The following is an 18,583-nucleotide window of genomic DNA, read 5'->3' on the forward strand; positions in this document are numbered from 1 at the left end:
ACACCTCGTACCAGCTCGGGTGGGCTGAGGTGAATCCCAGCCTCAGCTGCAGACAGGAGCACAGAGCTGGTCATGGTTACAAGAAAAAACAAAAGCAGCATTGCCTTCTTGGCAGCAAATCACACCCCAGACGCAGTGTGTTTCACTCAGCAGGCTCGGTGCTTGCCTCTCTCCCTTGAAAAGAGAACAGGGGGGTTGTACAAAGGAGATTTAAAAGTAAAACCTCTTATTCTCGATATAGCAAAGTAGTTTTTCACTGAAGGGGTAAAAAACACCAAACAAATCAAAGCTAAATGAGTCTGGCAGAGGAGGAGTGCAGCGTGCTGCTCCTGAAGCTCTGCTGAGCTCATGATCCGTGCCTGCAAGGAGTATGACAGTGCACTAATTGTTGCAGCCTCTCTTCCTGCAAAATTCTTTTTCCTCATTCCAGCTGGAACTTCTTAGAAACAGGCTGTTTGTTTCTTTGGCTGGATTTAAATATTTGTATCTGCATCAAATTAGATAAGTCAGAAAGTTAAATTCTGAACTTCCCATGGAGCTGTCATTTTAATTTATCCTTAGAGCTGGGTTTGTGCTCTGCAACAGTAAATGAGAATCTCTGCAATTAAACACACTGTTGCACAAAGGAAATTAGGCTGAATGCAGCTGGAGCTTAAATCCTTTTGAATGGTGATTCAGTTCTGGGCGGTGTAGGCTGCTGTGCTGTGGCTCTTGGCTGAGGGAGGTGTCCCTGTGGGTCAGGGCAGCCGGGAGGGCTCCGCTCCCAGTGCCTGTGAGGAGGCGCCTTTGTTACGCCGGCCACCTCGCCCTTCGCTTTCCTCCCTGCGGGACACGAGGGAAAACGCTGGAGGCCTCCGGAAAGTTTGGAAGAGGCGTGAAGTGGCGTGGGGAACAAGCGCGGTGGGAGGAAAACGCTGTTGGCTTTGGGAGAGCAGAGCCCCGTCCCCTGGGCCGGGGCGTGCCGGGAGCAAGGCGGCCGAGCCGCGGGGCTCACGGGGAGCCGCGCTGCCGGGGTTGCACCGTGCCGGGCAAGGTGCTGCTGGGGTGGGAGTCCGTGCAGCTGGGAGTTGTGATTTGACTCTCTTCAAAGGATTCCCTGACCCCTAGGAGACATAATCATCTTAGTTGGAAGCTAACTGAAGCCTTTGAGCAAGACTGTTTCCTCTTCTGTGTCCTCAAACTGCGCCTGTCACTGTGGTGCCTGAACACCTTCCAGTTTCAGGGGTTATTTTCTATTGCACGTTTAGTGTAAGGCGACATCCAGGCGATTTGCTCACCCGGTGACATGGGGACAGCCAAAACGAGACGCGAGCAGCACAGCCGCAGCCTGGCAGATTTGAGATCACGCTGCAAGGCCTGCTTGCTTGCCGGTTTCCCCACCGCAACTAGAGTCAAATGCTGACTAAATGGTAATGTGCTTACAAAATAGTAGACAAAGCTGAGCTTCCCAGGGTGTGCAAAAGGCAAAGAGGAAAACCCTTTGGCAACTGTAAAGCAGGGTGCCACTGCGATCTAAACTACTGCTCAGACGTTGCAAAGGTATTGGGGGGGAGAATGCTGGGATGGTAGGTGTTGGGCCTAGTCCTACAGAGGAATATTTGCCCTGTTTAAGGAATAGATTTCGCTTACAAATTCATAGTCATCATCTACCAGTCCTACTTGCTGCTTGTAGTGTCAGAGAAGGAAAATAGCTGTGGTGAACTTAGAGTTCATAATGTGACAATTTGTCATTTATTGCCTCAGGAAGGGGCAGGAAGGGTAGCGTTTAGCTGTGGTGAACTTACAGTTCCTAATACGACAATTTGTCGCTTACTGCCTCGGGAAGGGGCAGGAAGGGTAGCGTTTCCTTCTGCCCCAGGAGCTGGGGTTGGCGTTGTACCCCACCTCCCGCTGACTTGACGGGTATCGGAGCGCAGCCGCCGGCTGACACTAGCTGGAAACCTGCCTCTTGGGCCATGCCTGTAGTCTCCCCAGATAAATTTTTGTTGCAAAGCAGCCTTTTGATTCTTCTGGTTATATGTGCTTAGAGAAGTGTATAAAAGAGTGGCAAAGCCATTTAAAAGTCAGAAGACTGCTTGTGTCAACAGGCTGCAAGCCCCTTGCTGTCACTTGAACTGCAGACCAGCTAGCCAGAGAAGTATTTTACTGAAGTGAAATGGTCTCCATCTCCATGATGGAAATCTCCCCCTTCCAAAGCCAGCCGAGGCTGGGTGGGTGCTGGGCTGTAGCTCCCTCCCTGCTCCTCACAGGCAGTGGAAGCAGCACCTTACAGTTTCTGTGGTTTGATGCCTTTCTCAGGAGCTAAAAAAAAAAAAAAAAATGTTCATGCTAAAAAAAAAAAAAATCATGGTGTACTGGACTCAAGGCAGTTGACGTCTCTTTAGATTTGCAAGTGAACTACTGCATTGTTCATTTTGAGGGAAGTGTGCCTAATTTCCTCATCGGATTACAGACGTGGGCTTCCTCAGCTGAACTGGCTTCACGTGGCCGTCCTGTGGCCTCAGCCGACCCGCTGGCTTGGTCACCGCTGCCCAGAGGGATGTTATTTTCCCGTGTCATAGGTAACAGCTTTAGATTGAAGTTAAAGCAAGGACAGAAGTTCATAGGTCTCCAATCGTTGTCAAGTGGAAAGAAAAATAGTAGTGCAGCAAACTCAAACCAGTAGGCATAAAGGGAGAAGTGATTATCCTGGGCGGGAGAATGGTCTCGGTCCCTTCATAAGCAAGCCCCCAGCATCCTGCAGAAGAGGATGCATCAACATCAGTCATTGTATTTTGATGCAGGAGGCTGGTTCAGTTTTCACCATTATCACGCTGGTTATTTTGCCTTTCCTTGTGTCTGGTTCCTCCGTTGTCTCTGCTCTTTGCAGCGTGGGCTCTTCCCCCACTGCTCTGGGACCGTCTCTGCAGTCACCGGCTGAGCTGAGGGCACAGGCTGCTGTGTAAGAAACAGTCAATCACAGAGCTGGTTCCTGACCTCCTGCCAGGAGTAGAAATCCATCGTGAACTGACTTACCTGTGCTCATCAGTAATGCTAATTGTTTACATGAGATGTTTAAATAGTTTATCCTCACTTAGTCTCTTTTGGCTTTTCAAACTGCCTGAAGCAACACACTGTGTACCTGAAAATGATGCAGTTTCCCATCTATGCCAACAATAAACAACAGAATTGACTATCTCAGGGGCAGAATGTATACAAAGTACTGTCCAAGGATGCCTAAATAGTGCATGTAAAAAATCCTTTGTGCTGTCCTTTTGAAGCTGATCTTGTGGACATGTGAACAGACCAGATAATGTTTTCACATTTGTTAAGTTTTCCTGTTAATAACCACAGCATTTCTTCCTTTGATTTGGTTTTATTTATTGGTTGCTTCTTCATCCATGCCTGAGCACACCAATTCATCCCTGTCTAGCGTAGAGGACCAGAAAAAGACCAGTGGATATTTAAAGTCCCATGGTAATGCTTAAGCTAGGGTTTAGGTATTACATAGATGGAGGAGGACACTGCAAACATGCTGGTTCCTGGTGCAGGGAGATGCTGTACCACAGGCAGAAACCCCACACGTTGATGTTAGTGTTTGCTCTTGTATAAATAGAACTCATTTGCATTCAGGCACTGTGCAAAAATGCATAAGCCAGACTGATGCTGAATCCAGTTAAGTTCCCCACCTTGAAAAGTATAGCTGTAACTTAATTTTTTATTCTGTGCCAGCTACTGGGTGAATATACTTACCTTCTGTAAAACTTGCCTAGTAAGAACTGGGTCCATTAGTCCTTTCAGTGCCTCCTTCATGTGAACCACACTCACATGCCGAGCAGTGCTTTTTCATGTTGTTTACCTGACCTGAACAATTGATTCTATCTTGTCTAATTAGCCTGAATTTCTTTCCCATTAATAAAGGCTTCCAGCAACAATAGGCTGTGGTCATGCAACATGGTGTCATCTGTAGATTTCAGAAGGTGATGAGAAATAAGACCTTTAAAAAAAAAATAGTGTTTAGCAAAGGAAGTTATAACCTGCTTAAAAAGTGAAGCAGGTAAGAATTAAGACGTAGGGCTGATCTGCCACTGGAGTCAGTGGGAGTTGTTCATGCACAGCAATTGCAGGGTCTAGTTCCGTCCTTAACGGAGTCATTGAAGAATTGATTTTAGCTTTAGAGGCAGGACGTCAGGCTACGTCGATACGGGAGATGGGGCGCTCCAGCTGAGGAGCCGGGGGATGCTCGGAGAGCCTCCAGTCCCCCGGCACTCGGCGTGCCAGCCTGAGCCAGCCAGCTTCCCCGCTCGGGCGTGTTCGACAGCTCCCGCCGTGAGCCTGGGACTGTGCTAGCACACAGCAGTGCTGGCATCGTTTTCCTCTTGGGTGGCTTTGCACCGTTGTTGAGTAGAAGAAATGTGGGATTGCTGTCTTGAATCAGGGAGTTCGGCACTGGAGCTGGTGTGGGCTCCCGGGCCGCTGCGGATGTCTGAAATGAAATCCTCTGCCATCCCTCCCCAGCTGCAGCGTGATCTGCCGGAGGGGAGGCTCCGGCCAGAGAGCTCTCGGGGGATTTTTATTTGCAGGAGCGGCCACAAAACGTGTCATGCAATAGAGTGTTTAAAAATGCCCAGTGTTTGAACCTTGTTGAGTGAGTGGAAGCTGTTTCTTAACCTCTGCCCAAAGAGATGGTGGGGTTTTTTGTTTTTGTTTTTTTTTTTTAACAGTGTCTTGCTTCTGACTCATACATGAGAGTTTGGAAAGGCTGAATAGAATTATAAATCTTGTACGTGTTTTTTTTAATTGCTAGGGATTCTACATCTATCATACTGCTGTCATTTAAGCAGTAGTTTAAAGCAGCAGTCAAGGTTGTCAAATCCAAAACAGCCGGTAAGTGGAGCACAGCACGGGGTTTGGAGGTGATGGCTGTGCTGTAGCCTGTTTGGGTGCTGTTGCTCGTGCAGGTTGTCGCCGGCTGTCAGGGAGCAGGCACGGGAGGGAGGAGGGTGCGCGCGACATGACGAAAGCGGTGGTAATCACAGCCTGATTGCACGGGCTTGCTTTTATGTGTAATATTGCAGGAGCCACCTACCTTTAAAACGAGGCAAAACCCCCAGAGAAACAGAAAACCTCACTGACATCGTAACTGTTGGGTTTGTTTTGTGGTTTTGCCCTTCCCTGAGAGCCTGATAGGGAAGAGGTCAGGGGCCCCGTGACACAAGTTGCAGGGGTAGTTTGGATAGTTCTTGTTAGCGGTAGCGAAGGTGTGTGTTGATACTCTTTAAAATTACAGTGAGGTAGTTACTGACCAATTAAAATTACAGACAAATAGTTGCAAGAAAACAATAATCACTGCGTGTGCCTAAGTGCAGCAGAGTTCAGCCTGTGTTACACAAAGCTTTGCAGCTGTAGGTGTCGGTGGCAGCTAGACATTGTCAACTACAAAATAATATGTGAGGGGGATTTTGAAACTGTAGTACAGCAGCAGGAAGTTGGTATCAGCTTGATCTCCTGTTGGTGTGTCAGTGTTACTCTGATGTGATAGAAATACTGATAAAACACGCTTTGGAGGATGTGGAAATACGAGTAAGATTTTTACAAGGCTCCCTGTCTCAGTTGTTATTTATCACAAATTAATAGCGACTCTGATCTGCCTGTGCCTTGGCCTTGCCCTGCCAATTCTTGTGGTTTTATCCAAACACTTTTCTGAGTGCAGCTGTGACTTCTTTTTTGTCCCTTCTCTGTTGCTGCGGACAGGCCCCGCGCGGGCCGTGGGAAGCTGGGTCACCTGGCGAAACGGTGAAGCTGCTCTGCACAGAGTGTTAACGCATGCATCAAACCAGAGAAAAACGATCAGGTTTCTTTCCAATTTCTTTTATCTGGCTTACTCATCTTTTATGTCATTATGAGTTAAAATACTACATCAAGTTTAGGTTTAGAATGTCCCTCTCACTGTGGAATTTTTACAGTTTTCTTAAATCCCTCTTGGTTACATACAGTTTGTTCAGGGACAGCCAATACAGCATCCATAGGAGAAAATACAGTCTGCAGTCTGGTAATGAGGGTGTCAGGTAGCGACTGTTGGTCCTGTCATGCTGAGATACGTCTTGATCTGAATACCTTGGCTGCTCGGGTCATCTTGAGACAGCATTTAGGGAAAATTATGTCTTTGAAAACTATGACTGTGACTGAAAGAGGAATGTAGATGGCAGGTGACCTGTTGTCCTGTGCAAAGGAGGTGCAAGTTGGGTGCTATTTGTTGGGCAGGTACCTGATTATTCACTATATTTGTGTTTTAAGAAGACAGGAACTAGCTAGCTGAAGGTGACTGTGCAGTTTTCTGCGGTGTTAGGAAGAACAACTTGTATTTTGCTTCTCTTCCCAAAAGGCTGAGATCTTTGAGAGGAAGGCGTCTCTAAAAGAAGATTGATTTCATTCTGCAGGCATTCTGCAGTGATGTTAATGTTGCGCAGGTTGGGTGGGTTTGCAGAAAGCTGGTCGATTCTTGCTATATTCTGCTCTGTCAGAGTAGTGCGTGTTGTGATTCAGAGCTCATCGTCCCCAGCAGCTGGCACCTTCCTCTTGCTTCATGTTTAAGAATTCTGTGGGACGTGGCCTGCCCTGAGGCAGCCTCCCGGCCCGGTGGGTCCTGCTGCACCGTGCAGAGGAGCTTCAGCCTTGGGACCAGGTTCCTGAGCCGCGGCGGGAGGCTGAGTGCTGGGGTGTGCAGGCACGGGGGGCCCCGCAGCGGGCCCCCACCCGCAGCCCCAGCCCCTTCAGCACCGAGGCAGAGATTTTCACTTGGACGCGCGGCTTCGAGTCGTGGCCTTGCACAAGTGCTGAAGTCGGTTTGTATTTAACAACTGGCTTTTGCATCCTCCCACTGCCGCCGTGGCCGTAACAATGCGGGAGGTGGGTGGAGAGAAATCCTCTGGTGACCCAGATCTGCTCCGTGGGCCGTAGGTGGAGCCGTCGGGATGTGAGTAACTGGCACTGACCTCCTTGCGAGGATGGAGAGACGGGGAGGGGGGGTGGACTGAGTCACCGGGACCTCGGCCCCCCAGGCCCACGGCCGCAGCGCCGCGGGGTGGTGGTCCTCTTCTGCTGGGGAGCGCGGTTCTCCGGGAGCTGGTGGTTGTCGGGACCCCCGTCGCCTGCCCAAACTGTGTGTTGGGAGGGGTGTGCCCCTCTCCCCCGCTCGGAGCCTGGGCCGCGTTAGGCCCTGACGCACAGCTCGCCGCTGCGGCTTGTCCGCTGGCTGAGCCAGATCTGCAGGAATACGGACAAAGGGAGCGCCGGACCCCGGGACCCATCCAAAACCCTGTCTCCCCCAGCAGCTGCTGTGAGCTGCCTCCCAGAAAAAGGCAGGAATACTGCAGCAAGTAGATGCAGCGATAATATGGCTCCACGTGAATCTCCTCCTCGTCCCCAGCAGCCAGAGGTCTGGCTGTAGCTCTAAAGCGTAACTGCCTGCTGCCCTCCAGAACTGCCGTCTGTGCATCGTCACGTAGGAAGCGCTTGCAAGGGTCTCTCGTCCAGCAGTTGTGTTGTTAATAATAACCACTCCCTGAAATAACAGCACGCTTTACTTTTGCTTGCAGGAGATTATTTCAGTTATACCAGAGACATACTTCCCACACCAAGCAAATGAAAATAATTTGTTTGGGATAATTTTCCGAATAACAAACACCACGGTGTTTCCAGGTCCTTGGGGCATCCAGAAGCCATTAGCATCATTAAAAATGTTTCGCTTATTTCGTGAATGACAGAGACTATTTTAAAAATAGGAAGACCAAACCACATGACCAAACTTAAAACCCAGTCATTGCAAATACTACTTCAGGTTTTTTAACGTTGAATTTCTCTTAACCTTGAGAGTCATATCAAGGAAGAAACCAGATCTGCTGTACTGGTAGAAGCCGGCGTGGTTCTGGTGATTGGCCCTGGGCATGGCTTTGCTTTTCCCTGGTTTGTGCTTGTACTGTGTGTTCCAGTCATTTGCTGCTCTTTTTTGTTTTTCCTGAATTTATTCTTTGTCTTTCTGATTTGGATTCTTCCTACCCTCTACCCTAGTAGCTGTTTGTACTTTGTCCAGAGAGCGGTGCTTCAGGGGGCTGGGTCCTCTTGGATCTGCAAGGCCAGTGCAAATAGCCATGTTTCAGCTGTATTTTTGTTCCAGAGGTTATGGCCCAGAGTTTTTTTTCTGTTTTTCCTATCAGGAGTCTTAGGTGCTAACAATGTGGAAATAGTAAGTGTAAATAACAACACATGTTCTCATTTTCCCATGGTTTCTCTGCTCCGGGCAGATTTCCTGATCTGTGAAGTGTTTCTGTCTAGATATTCGCCTCTAGACGTCTAGATATTCGCTGGGCTGCTGCCCACCCCCCCGGGGGCACGGAGCCGGGCCAGGAGGCTGCTGGTGAATTCCCCTCGGGTCGGTGGGAGCTGCGGGGTGCACGCCGTGCCGCAGGTCGCCTCGTCTCCTTTGGAGGGTCTGCAGGGTAGTGGCCGTGCCCGGGGTCGCATGCGGCAGGGTGCTGGTGCTCAGGCCTGCGAGTAGCCTGGGACGGGCTGCGGTTCGCCGTGCCAGTGTTAGTTTGGATCCGGCGCTCTGTGGAGTGTTAGCTGTCGGAGCTCGGGAGGCGGAAATCGGCGCACAGAGAGCGGTAGCCTGAAGTCCCTGTTCTGCTCCTCCCCTCCCTCAACACCCAAGCTGGCACTCGTCACCATCCGCTGGGAACTGGTCACGGCAGGGCCCCTCCCCGTGTTTTTTCCCCAGTGCTGAGCACTTTGCCTTAATATCTCGGAGCTTTGGGTTGAGCCCGTTGTGATTTTACTTTATATCTGGGGAAAGCGAGGCCGTAATCCCGTACTGAGCAAAGGCTCTCGGGAGAAGCCCGTGGAGGCAGTGCTGTAGTAGCATCTGTCTGGGTGCAGCTGCACGTGGGTGATTTTCGTGGGGTGACGCGTGCGGGAGAGCGGAGCAGCAGCGCTGCGGCAGCTACGTCAGGCGCTGCGGTGGTACCGTCGTGGGCCGCGACCTGTATTTCCCCGTCGGCGGTACCAGGCTAGCGCATCCGGCCCCGCTGCGGGATTCCATCGCCCCGAGCCAGCTGAATGAAGCAGTTACCATGGAAACCATGGCTTTGGTTCCCGTGGCAACCAGCCGGGGTTTCGCACAAGCAGGAGGAGAGGTACCACCGTTACCGCTGCTGCTGGCCTGATCCTGCCCGGGGCTGCTTTCCGCAGGCTGGGGGGCCGGGCCCCGGGGGGGCCCTGGGGACGGCGGGGGAGTGGGCTCTGGGTTTTCCTGCTTCCGTGGGCTCTCCTTCACCGCGCTGGGTTGGGTCGGGACAAGCCATTTCTCTAGATGCTGGGCTCTGAACAAACTGCTCGTAGCGCCCGAAGAGCTTCAGAGAAAATTTAGCACCATTCAAAGCAGGAATGCCCCAAATCGGTGTAAATAATGCAAAACCCCGAAGTACTAGAGGTGAGGGTGGCACCTCGGCCAGCAGAGTCCTGGGGGCTGGGGCTGTTGGGGACTGCAGGTGCCTCAGCACCCCGCTGCCTTCTGATGTTTCCGGCTGCAGCGTTTGTGGAGACGGGCTGGTGGACTACTCGTGCTGTAGATCTCTCACACCATGCGAGGATAAGACCCTTTCCTTAGGATTTAGCTTTTTTTCCATTCTATATAGGAATCAAAACTCCACGTGGCAGTGGCCTGACCAGCGGGGTCGGGTCAGTGCTGAATCGCGTGGGGGTCCTGCAGGTGGGATTGCTGCTCGGGGACCTCCCCTGGGCCCCAGCTCCTGGTTTGCTGCGCCAGCTGCAATCCCAGTAGCAGAGAGTCAAAGAATCTGGCTCAAAATTGCAAATCACTCCCATGATTGCTCACTGATGAGGAATTTTTAATCAGTGAATGCCATGTAATAGAGCACAGCAGCTGAAATATGCTTTTGGGAAAGCTCATATTTGAACGTGTATTTTTAAATTGCTAATATAATGTTTATAGGGGAGCTTTTTAATAAGACCTTTTAAAGCTCACTAATGCCAACTGCAGGGCTAGCGTTATTCTTGAGGCAAGTGTAGAGAAGGCATTGGAGTCATTATTTTTGATCTTGACATAAGAATAAGCAATTTAATTACAGGCAGCTATAAAATGGAGAATTCTTTACAGTGACAAATGACTGTTGCTGCATAGCGACAACAGTAGTTTGTGTCTGGTTTGTTTACTGAATAGTGGCAAGTGGGATGCGTGCAAGGACCAAGTAGGAGCTCTGAAACTGCGGGAAGAATGGGCACAAAGGAGCGAAATGCTCTAACTGGTATTGCATCAGGTGTTTGCTGTCACTGCGGTTGTGCTGGCCTTGCTTTAATAATCCACGTGAGCAACGGCCGCTTTGAAGCTGACGGCTACGTGTAAAGGAGGAAAATCACTCACGGGGAGCAGAACCAAACCCACGGGTGGATTTCAGTTTGGTCACTGCTGTTTAAATAAAAGATGAAGGGGCTCTTCACCACTGCCCGTGCTTCCCTGCCAGCGCTTCCACGCGGCCGCAGCTCTGCGCAGTGCGGGGGGCCGGCTGTGCTGGGGGGGGGCTGTGCTGGGGGGGGGCTGTGCCAGGACCCCTCGGCCCGCGCCCGCAGCCTCAGCAGGCACTGCCAGCCAAAGGCTCTCCGGGCTCCAGACCCTGGCCTGCTTTCCCTGGGACCCCTCTTGTGCTTTGTATTACCCACACGCCGAAGTGTGTGGCCACATGGCTGACGCGCCTTTTAAATACAGCTTTCGTGTTCCAAATTGTTCTTGCAGGGATGCTGATCCCTGCGGCAAACAATTCCTGTGCGCTTTATTTGCCCTCAGCTCCCTGTTTCGCGTGTGATGAGGGCTTAAACTTGCGAGAACTGTAAATGTTTGGAGTGAAATGATTGACTCGTTTTCACCAGAGCCAGCAGCCGATGCGCAAAACTTCCCAACCACCAAAAGCCATGAAAAAGAAGAAATCTGTGATTTCTTCCTGGGATAGTTCATCTTCCCCCACGTCAGGGTCAGGGTTTACTGTCTCTTTTAAGTGATGCTCTTGTGGAATTTTTTTAAGTACATGGAAATGAAAAATAAATCAGCTTTAAAGCTGTAGTTTCTGTAGCTTCCTTACACTGCCGAGTAAAAGTTGCTTGGGCAACCAGGGCTTCCAGTTTCTTACCATTAAAAAAATAAACCCTACAATCATCTCTGCACAAACATAAGGAGAAGGGTCTGTGCTGAAGTTTGTTGCTTGGAAAAGAGCAGTCTTGGGGGGTGTGCGTCTGTTGAGCTGGTGGAAATCACGCTGCCTTCTTCGGTGCATGTGGGTTGTGCTCAGGTCGAGTCTCCCTGGCTCTGGGTTGTGAGAGCCCCGCTGCTTTGCATAGAGCAGAGAACCGAAACCGCGGCTGGCTGCACCTCGCCTTCTCCAGGGGTTTGCAGCTCCCAGGGCCAGCTGGTCCTCGCCACTCTCTGAGGAGGTGGGAAAAAAGAAACGCAGATAACTTCAGTGACTTTCCCATCATGGAGAAACAGGATCGATATTTCATGAGGAGGAGCTGCCGGAGAGGGAGGAAGGCTCCGGTTAATCACACCGAGTTCATTATTAGGCCAAGTAGCAGCTCAGCCAGGAGATCCATCTTTATACCAAGTGAGCTCCAGTGAATTGCATCCTAGAATAGTTCCTGAAAGATTACCAGTGCCAGTAGAGACTCCGGCCCATCTGCTCCTCCAGCCTCCCCGGCAGCTTCCCTTGGAGGGCGCCCAGCTGGCGAGCCCGCCGGCCGGGGGGGCCCTCGGTGGGCGCCCCGGGGGGAGCGTGGGGTCGCGGCGGGTGGCTGCCGGGAGCTGGCACCCCGGGGAGCCGGTTCCCGGCACGGGGGGCAGAGCCCACGGGGCCGGCTTGGGGCAGCGGCGCGTCCCGGAGCCTGCGCTGCAGGAGCGGAGAGCCACGGCGAGCTCCCTGGCGCCGCGCGCTGGGAGGCTCGTCCTGGTGCTCGCTAAGGGTTTGCCTGCCTTTGCCGTGATTAAAAGTTGGTAAGTAATTACCAGCTGCTCTCCCACACCTCACAGTCGTGCTTTCCCCTGGCGCGGGGAGTCTTCTCTCGCAGGAGGGAAGGGAGCCAAATCTGCTGGAATATGCTTGTGCTGTGCACAGCACAGGTGCTGAGGCGCTGGGGGTTTCTTTCTTGCCCTTCCTGGAAAGCTGCGTTCCTGTGTTCTGTCCTTCCCTAACCGTGCCCTGTGAGTAACCGCGTGGAAAACGTGCTCGGAGAGAAATGCTGCAGAGGGGCCGGGCTCCTGTCTGTCTGCAGTGATTTCAGTCACAGGCTTTCTCCTGCTTGCTTCTCGCCTTACCAGAGACTGAGGAGGAGGTCGCTCACATGGGTTCTCGCATATTTAAACCTGAGCACAGGCACATGCACCCTCCTCCTTGCCTTGGCTTTGCCTTCGCTGTCCCACCACAACCCTTCGGTTTTCTTTTTTTTACTTTTCTATAAGAAGAAGGCAGGAGCTACCTGAGTCTTTGTGCTGTCTTTGGCTGAATTAAAGGCCTGGCTGAACAGGCTTTAAAGTTATTCCCAGCTAACTTTTGAGATAAAAAACCAGCAAAACCATTGAAACACATGAGGTCAGGTTCTGATTGCAGTTGGCCTGGAGAACTTGAGAGATAAACAAAGAGCGCGTATTCAGAAGATCATGAGCCTGGTCTGAGATCTGCTGTTCCACAAAGCGTAAGGTTTGCCTTTAAACTCAGAGCTTGCCAGCAGTGAGTGAAAAAGAGCATGTGTGCAGGCTCTGGAGAGCTGGGGTTTTCAGAAGTGTGTATGTGATTTAGATTCCCAGTGGCGAAACTTAACTTTAGAAAATGGACAGGCTATACATGCTTCTGCAAATTTCACGTATTTTGTCTCCTTTGTGTTTATAGTAAGTGCTGACCTGGGCTGGGGGACAGGTTCTCTATCCTGTTACTATTCTGTGCTACACTACTGGCTTAAACTCCCATAAAGCAGTACCTTTTGTGAAGATCAACTGTTGTTTTTCTGCTGCACTGTGCAATAATTGATCCCCATCAGATCTGTGTGGTTTATATTTCTCACTAATAGTACTGGGGAGTGTTTGGCATTTTTGTGCACTGTGCTGACGCAGCATCTCTTCCCTTCCCTGCCGATGAACGTATTGGATCTCCAGCGCTGGGTGGGCACTAGCAGAGGAGGAGAACATACACTGGTCTTTCACATTTGACTTCAGGATCTCCCCTGGGGTGCAGGGTGTTGTCAGCCCTTCGCCGTCTCTTTTAAGTCGGGAGTTCTTGGTGTGGTGTGTGTTGCTTAGAAGCTAATCAGTACTTGTGCCCTTTCTTTTCTTCTGACTGTGGAAGAGTTCCCCCTGTGATTTATGTGCTGGTTATGGGAATTCACCATGATTTTGCATAGACCTACTTGAGCTTGTATGCCCAAAGCTTGTCTTTTTTCCCCAGCTACTCTTAGTTGGTTTAGTAAAAGATACTGTCTCTTCTTGTGCACCTTGTCTTTGAAATACATGGTTGTGGCTTTATCTTCCCACATAAGAGCAGAGTTTTCTACACAAGGTTTCTGTCTTCGTGCAAGGATGTGGAGTGTTTTCCACCCTTCTCAAGCTGTGGACCAGCAGGTAGCTGCTGTGCAGGAGCACTGCTCTGTGTAGCTGCTTCCTTTCCATAGGGCTGCTTGGGAATAGATGTATGTAGTAAAAACCCTATGGCTGCACTCTTGGAGTGGCTGACAGTGGTCTCATCTCTTCTTGCTTAGTGATCAGAGGGGGCTGTGCCCATTTCCCTCCCTTTGCACCTTCCCACCCACCTGCGATAAGCCTCAATCCTCTTGGAATATTCCATAAGGCAGCTGAAGTGAGGCTGATGTCGGGAGCTGGGTACTGGCCCCTGTCACTCTGAGCTGCTGTTGAAGTGCAACAAGGAGCTCCCTCGGACTGGGACAGGAGAGAGGAGTCCCAGTTTATGTTGCTGCACCTCCAGCAAATACCTGCCTGGGACCTTGGACAGTCTGTTTCACGATCCACCAGTGCTCTGCACCCCCGAGTTGTTTGTGGGTGTCCTTACAGAGATTCTTTCTTGCCAGTGTTTGCACACACGAACCGTCAGTGCCCTGTGTTTAGCTGAGAAAGTGCTGTGCTGGGAAGGGTCTGGCTTCCACGTTACATACAGTCATAGTGCAGTGCTCTTGACTCTTAATTTTTTAGTTCTGTTGAGGAAGTTAGAGCAAAAGAGCAAGCATGAAGGAAAAAGATTGCATTTTCTATCTTTAGGGTGGCAGAAACACATTTTTTTCAGAGAGAAAGCCTTGCAGATTTTCCTGAGGAGTTTTAGGCTTTAAACTTAGTCCTGGAGTTGAAGGGACCTGATGTGGTTAAACATTTTAGTTTTCGAGGCTCATCAGTTTGCCTTCAGAAGGCAGAAAGTGGTTGGCCAAAGTAACCCTTTAGGTTCTTGTGGTCAGCTCTCATCCTTTCCCTTTCTGCCTGAATTTGCAAGGCGTTAACTATATCAGAACATATTTTACACCAGCATAACTGGTAATAAAAAAAAAAAAAAAAACAACAAACAAAACAAGCTATGGACATGGGAGTGACGAGATTATATTTGTCTTTGTTCTCCTTATGCTTCTTTTTTTTTTCCCCTCTGTCTTTAGACTTTAAAGAGGAAAGAAAAAGAATATGAACATGAGATGGAGCGGCTGGCGAGAGAGAAGATTGCTACCCAGCAGCGACTGGCAGAATTGAAGAACGAGTTGAGCCAGTGGATGGACATCTTGGAGATTGACAGAATTATTCGACAGACAGTTCAGCCAGAGGATGACCAGGCATCTACCTCGACAGCATCAGGTACCCATAATTTTTCTCCTCTTGTAGTCATCACTGTACGTCACTGACACAGTTTCATAGCGGTGGTGGGGATCTTTGTGAAGCACTGTCAAGGTTTTGCTTTCAGAATAAAGTAAAAGGTTTTCAAGTGATTTGTAATCTTTGATGTTGGCCTAATAAGGCACTGCCGCTTGTGTAAACTGAAAATTGTGCATCGACGTTAGGTAGAATCAAAGTGCAGGTTTGCACAGTCAGTCTGATGATACCTCGCATGGAGATCCCTGCTTTTTTCCTCTTGAGCAAACATGCACCCCTGCTTGTTAGAACTGAGCGTGTATGGGCATCCTGATGTATTTGTGCATGGCTGTGGGAGGGTGTTCAGCCGCGTAGAGAAGAAGAAATTGGTACAGGAAGGATCGCCCGAGCATTTGAGCAACTTCATGAGCCTTCACGGTGTGTGAAAAGGATTCACAGTGAAGAGGAAATGATGCTAATGAATGTCTGACATGCTGTTCCCAGTAAGAAGTTTCTGTGAGGTAGGAGAGTGCATGCTTTTCTCCATACCAGTGATTTGCAGCAAGAAGAATAGGCAGTCCGTGGATGTGCAGTGCTTTGCTTTCCAGAGATGAGGAGGCTGTAGCAGCCCGTAATCATTTGCAGCAGTACCTTCAAATCCCGACCGCGTTTGCTCTTGGCACTCCAGGCAGACAATACAGCAGGTTCCAGGAAGGGAAAACCTGAGTTTTCTGGTTCGTTCAGGCTTGTGTCGGGCTCATCACCTTTGAACACACTCACAGACTCCGAGTGTAGGCTGATGGAAGTCGAGAGTAGGAGTGCTTCCCAATGGGAGGAGTGTCAGCCGTTCACCTCTCCAGCTGGCCTCTGCTGCAAACCATCACTTCAGGCTCCTACTAACCACAGAGCTTGCAGAAGGGAAGTGTCTTCCCTGGTTTCCCTGCTGCTTCTGCATCTTCTGAGATTTTTAATCTCTGCTGCATGGCTGGCCTTAGAGCAGGCAGTGCAAGGTGCCCTGCTCGTCCTCCTGATCTCCGCAGGCTCGGCATGTTCCTGCATTGCTTCTTTAGTTCCTGGACTGGACGAGAGTCCATTTTCCAGAACCAGACGAGGAACTTGCTGCTCTGTGTATCCATGGCTGTTTCCTTCCTGCTCTGGGAGCAGAAGGGCTGGTACCGATCGGTGGAACGACTGGACAGGAAAGGAAGCCCTGTTCCTCCCCACAAGGAGCCCTCGTCAGCCCAGACGGAGTTCAGCCCAGGTGCTCTCCGTCTGCCTCTGCTCGCGCTGCTTCCCTTGCCTGCCCAGCCAGATCCTCAGCCTGTTGCGAGCACCCTGCTCCAGCTGAGCCTTCGAGCCACTCTCGCCTGCCTGGCTCCGGGTCCTGGGCCCACATGCAGGGAAGAGAGGGCCGTGCCGTGCCGTGCCGTGCCGTGCCGTGCCGTGCCGTGCCGTGCCGTGCCGTGCCGTGCCGTGCCGTGCCGCCTGCCTGTAGCTCAGTGACTCCTCCTGCTGTTGTCTCTTCCGCCCGTGCTGCCTTTTAGGGAGGCTGGTTAGTCCAGTTCGTGCTCTGCTTTTTTTTTTATGGGAGTTTCTTCCTTTCGTTTTTTCCAGAGGGTGAAGACAACATGGATGAAGACATGGAAGATGACAGGCCAGTGAACTCATTACCAAAACTAACCCAGCGCCAGCACCCCGAGCTCCTGAAAGCCGTCCCTGCAAACGCTGCTCCCCACCACCCGGCGGTTCTGCCCCAGCACCTCTCCATCCAGCAGAAACAAACCCCAGCCCACGCACAGCCTCCCATCCAGACACAAGCACTGGTCCAGCCGCAGGCGATCGTCCCTGCACAGACTCACATCGTGGCGGCGTCGACCGTGCAATCGACTGTTATTGCCCACACCGCCACCACCCACGCTTCGGTCATTCAGACTGTCAACCACGTGATTCAGGGTCCACAGACCAAGCACATTGCTCACATTGCACCTTCCACGTCCAGCCCCGTGCAACTCACCACTGCTGCTCAGCCCATCGGCCACATCACTGTGCACCCAGCCACCATCAACCACATGGCCCACCTCGGCCAGCAGCTGCCCATCTACCCCCAGCCCGTGGCCGTCAGCCAGCCCGTGGTGAGCCACATCGCTCACACGATCTCGCACCAGCAAGTGAACGGAACCACAAGCCTTGGCCAGCAAGCGGTGATGGCCAAGCCTGCTGTAGGAACCCAAGTTGTCCATCACCCGCAGTTAGTGGGGCAGACGGTCCTAAACCCGGTGACTATGGTGACCATGCCATCCTTCCCAGTGAGCACACTGAAGCTGGCCTAGAGGGGATCGTCCCGCAGCGAGGTCCTTGTCGGGAACCTTTCCTAAACTCCACACATTCCAACCACGTCCGCCTCGGCGGGAGGGCAGTGCAGGAGGTGCTGAGCGGCGGGACGCGGGGCTGGGCTGCGCTCAGCCGCCCGGCAGCCAGCCTGCCGCCGGCGCCGGGGGACGGGGCCTCTCTGCACTTGAGTTTTGCTAATCCGAGGAAACTTCAAAGACAGTTGTTCATGGTGATTTTTTTTCCTTTTATGTGTAATCAGTGAAATATGGATATGATGTTCTTAAGACTTTAATTTTTCCCCTTTTATGTGTTGCTTCTTTGTAGAATAAAAATTGCTGATCTCTTTATTGAGACATTGCGTAGAATGGGAAAAAAATCATAGAAGTCTATATTTATATATATGTGTGTATGTGTGTGTATATATATGTATATACATATATATATAAATATAACATTTGAAGAAGGCCTTTTGTAAGGTTGATTATTTTGCAGGATTATTAGATGAAATTCATTTTTGGAGGAAGAAGACAGAGTGTCCTCTCTAAACAAGAAACTTTAAGATAGATGGTTTGGTGGACCAGGGTACATATACAGTGACAAAAAAACAAAAACAAAACAAAACAACAAAAAAAAAAACATAAAAAAAACCCCAAACAAGTTAAACCATGTTAAAGGTATTTCCCGTCAATATAGTACATTTCAAAAAAAAACATCTAAAATCACTGTGACTTGTTATGGCATTTTAAGGAAATTCTCTGTCCTGTCTAATAAAAGGAAAAAGAATACACAACCGGACTTCATTTGTTGCAGTTTTATAAATGACTTGGTTTTTATAGCTATGTCCAAAAAATAATGTTTTTTATTATTTTAATGGTGGACAATGTTTTGTTTGGATGTTTTTTTGGGGGGTTTTGTTTTTTGTTTTGGCTTGGTTTTGCTGATGCAGTAATCGACTTTGCAGATCTCTGTGCATGGCACTCCCCCTTTCAGGATCCCAAGCCCCCAGGTTTCTCGGGTTCGTTCCTGTTTTGCAGGGGCAGATATTTTGTGCTGGCAACTTGCGGTATGTTTATCTGGCCTGACGGGGTGGAGCCTGGGTCAAGATGACCAACAGAAATTAAGTAGATTTGCTGCATGGGTTAACTTTCTTTGCTGGTTTGTTCCTGAACTGACCAGGTTTTAGCGTGGGAGTCAGTGGGTTAGAAAAGGGACAAAGGTGGATGCGGTATCTTCCAAAGCGCGAGCAGTTTTGCCGTCTTTTTTTTCTTTGGGGGGGGAAAAAAAAAAATACTCTAGTCTTATGTAGGCTAACGGTATGCTCCAGGAGATCAGCGTGTGTGTAACCCGTGTCCGACGGGCGCCCGGGGCACCCCCTCGCCC

The 18,583-nt window shown here is 50.4% G+C and overlaps 1 protein-coding gene across 2 annotated transcripts in view; it reads left to right on the plus strand.

The window, feature by feature from the left end:
* Positions 1 to 17,993, plus strand: part of MNT (MAX network transcriptional repressor) — a 39,686-nt gene extending 21,693 nt beyond the window's left edge. For both annotated transcript variants that reach the window (XM_042791746.1, XM_033004808.2), the window contains exons 5-6: positions 14,686 to 14,878; positions 16,487 to 17,993. In XM_042791746.1, the coding sequence (XP_042647680.1) occupies positions 14,686 to 14,878; positions 16,487 to 17,202 (909 nt within the window). In that variant the 3' untranslated portion in view covers positions 17,203 to 17,993. The remainder of the gene's footprint in view (positions 1 to 14,685; positions 14,879 to 16,486) is intronic.
* The last annotated feature ends 590 nt before the right edge of the window (positions 17,994 to 18,583 follow it).

The sequence above is a fragment of the Tyto alba genome, unplaced genomic scaffold, assembly GCF_018691265.1.
Source record: "Tyto alba isolate M040663 unplaced genomic scaffold, T.alba_DEE_v4.0 Super-Scaffold_19, whole genome shotgun sequence".
NCBI lineage: Eukaryota > Metazoa > Chordata > Aves > Strigiformes > Tytonidae > Tyto > Tyto alba.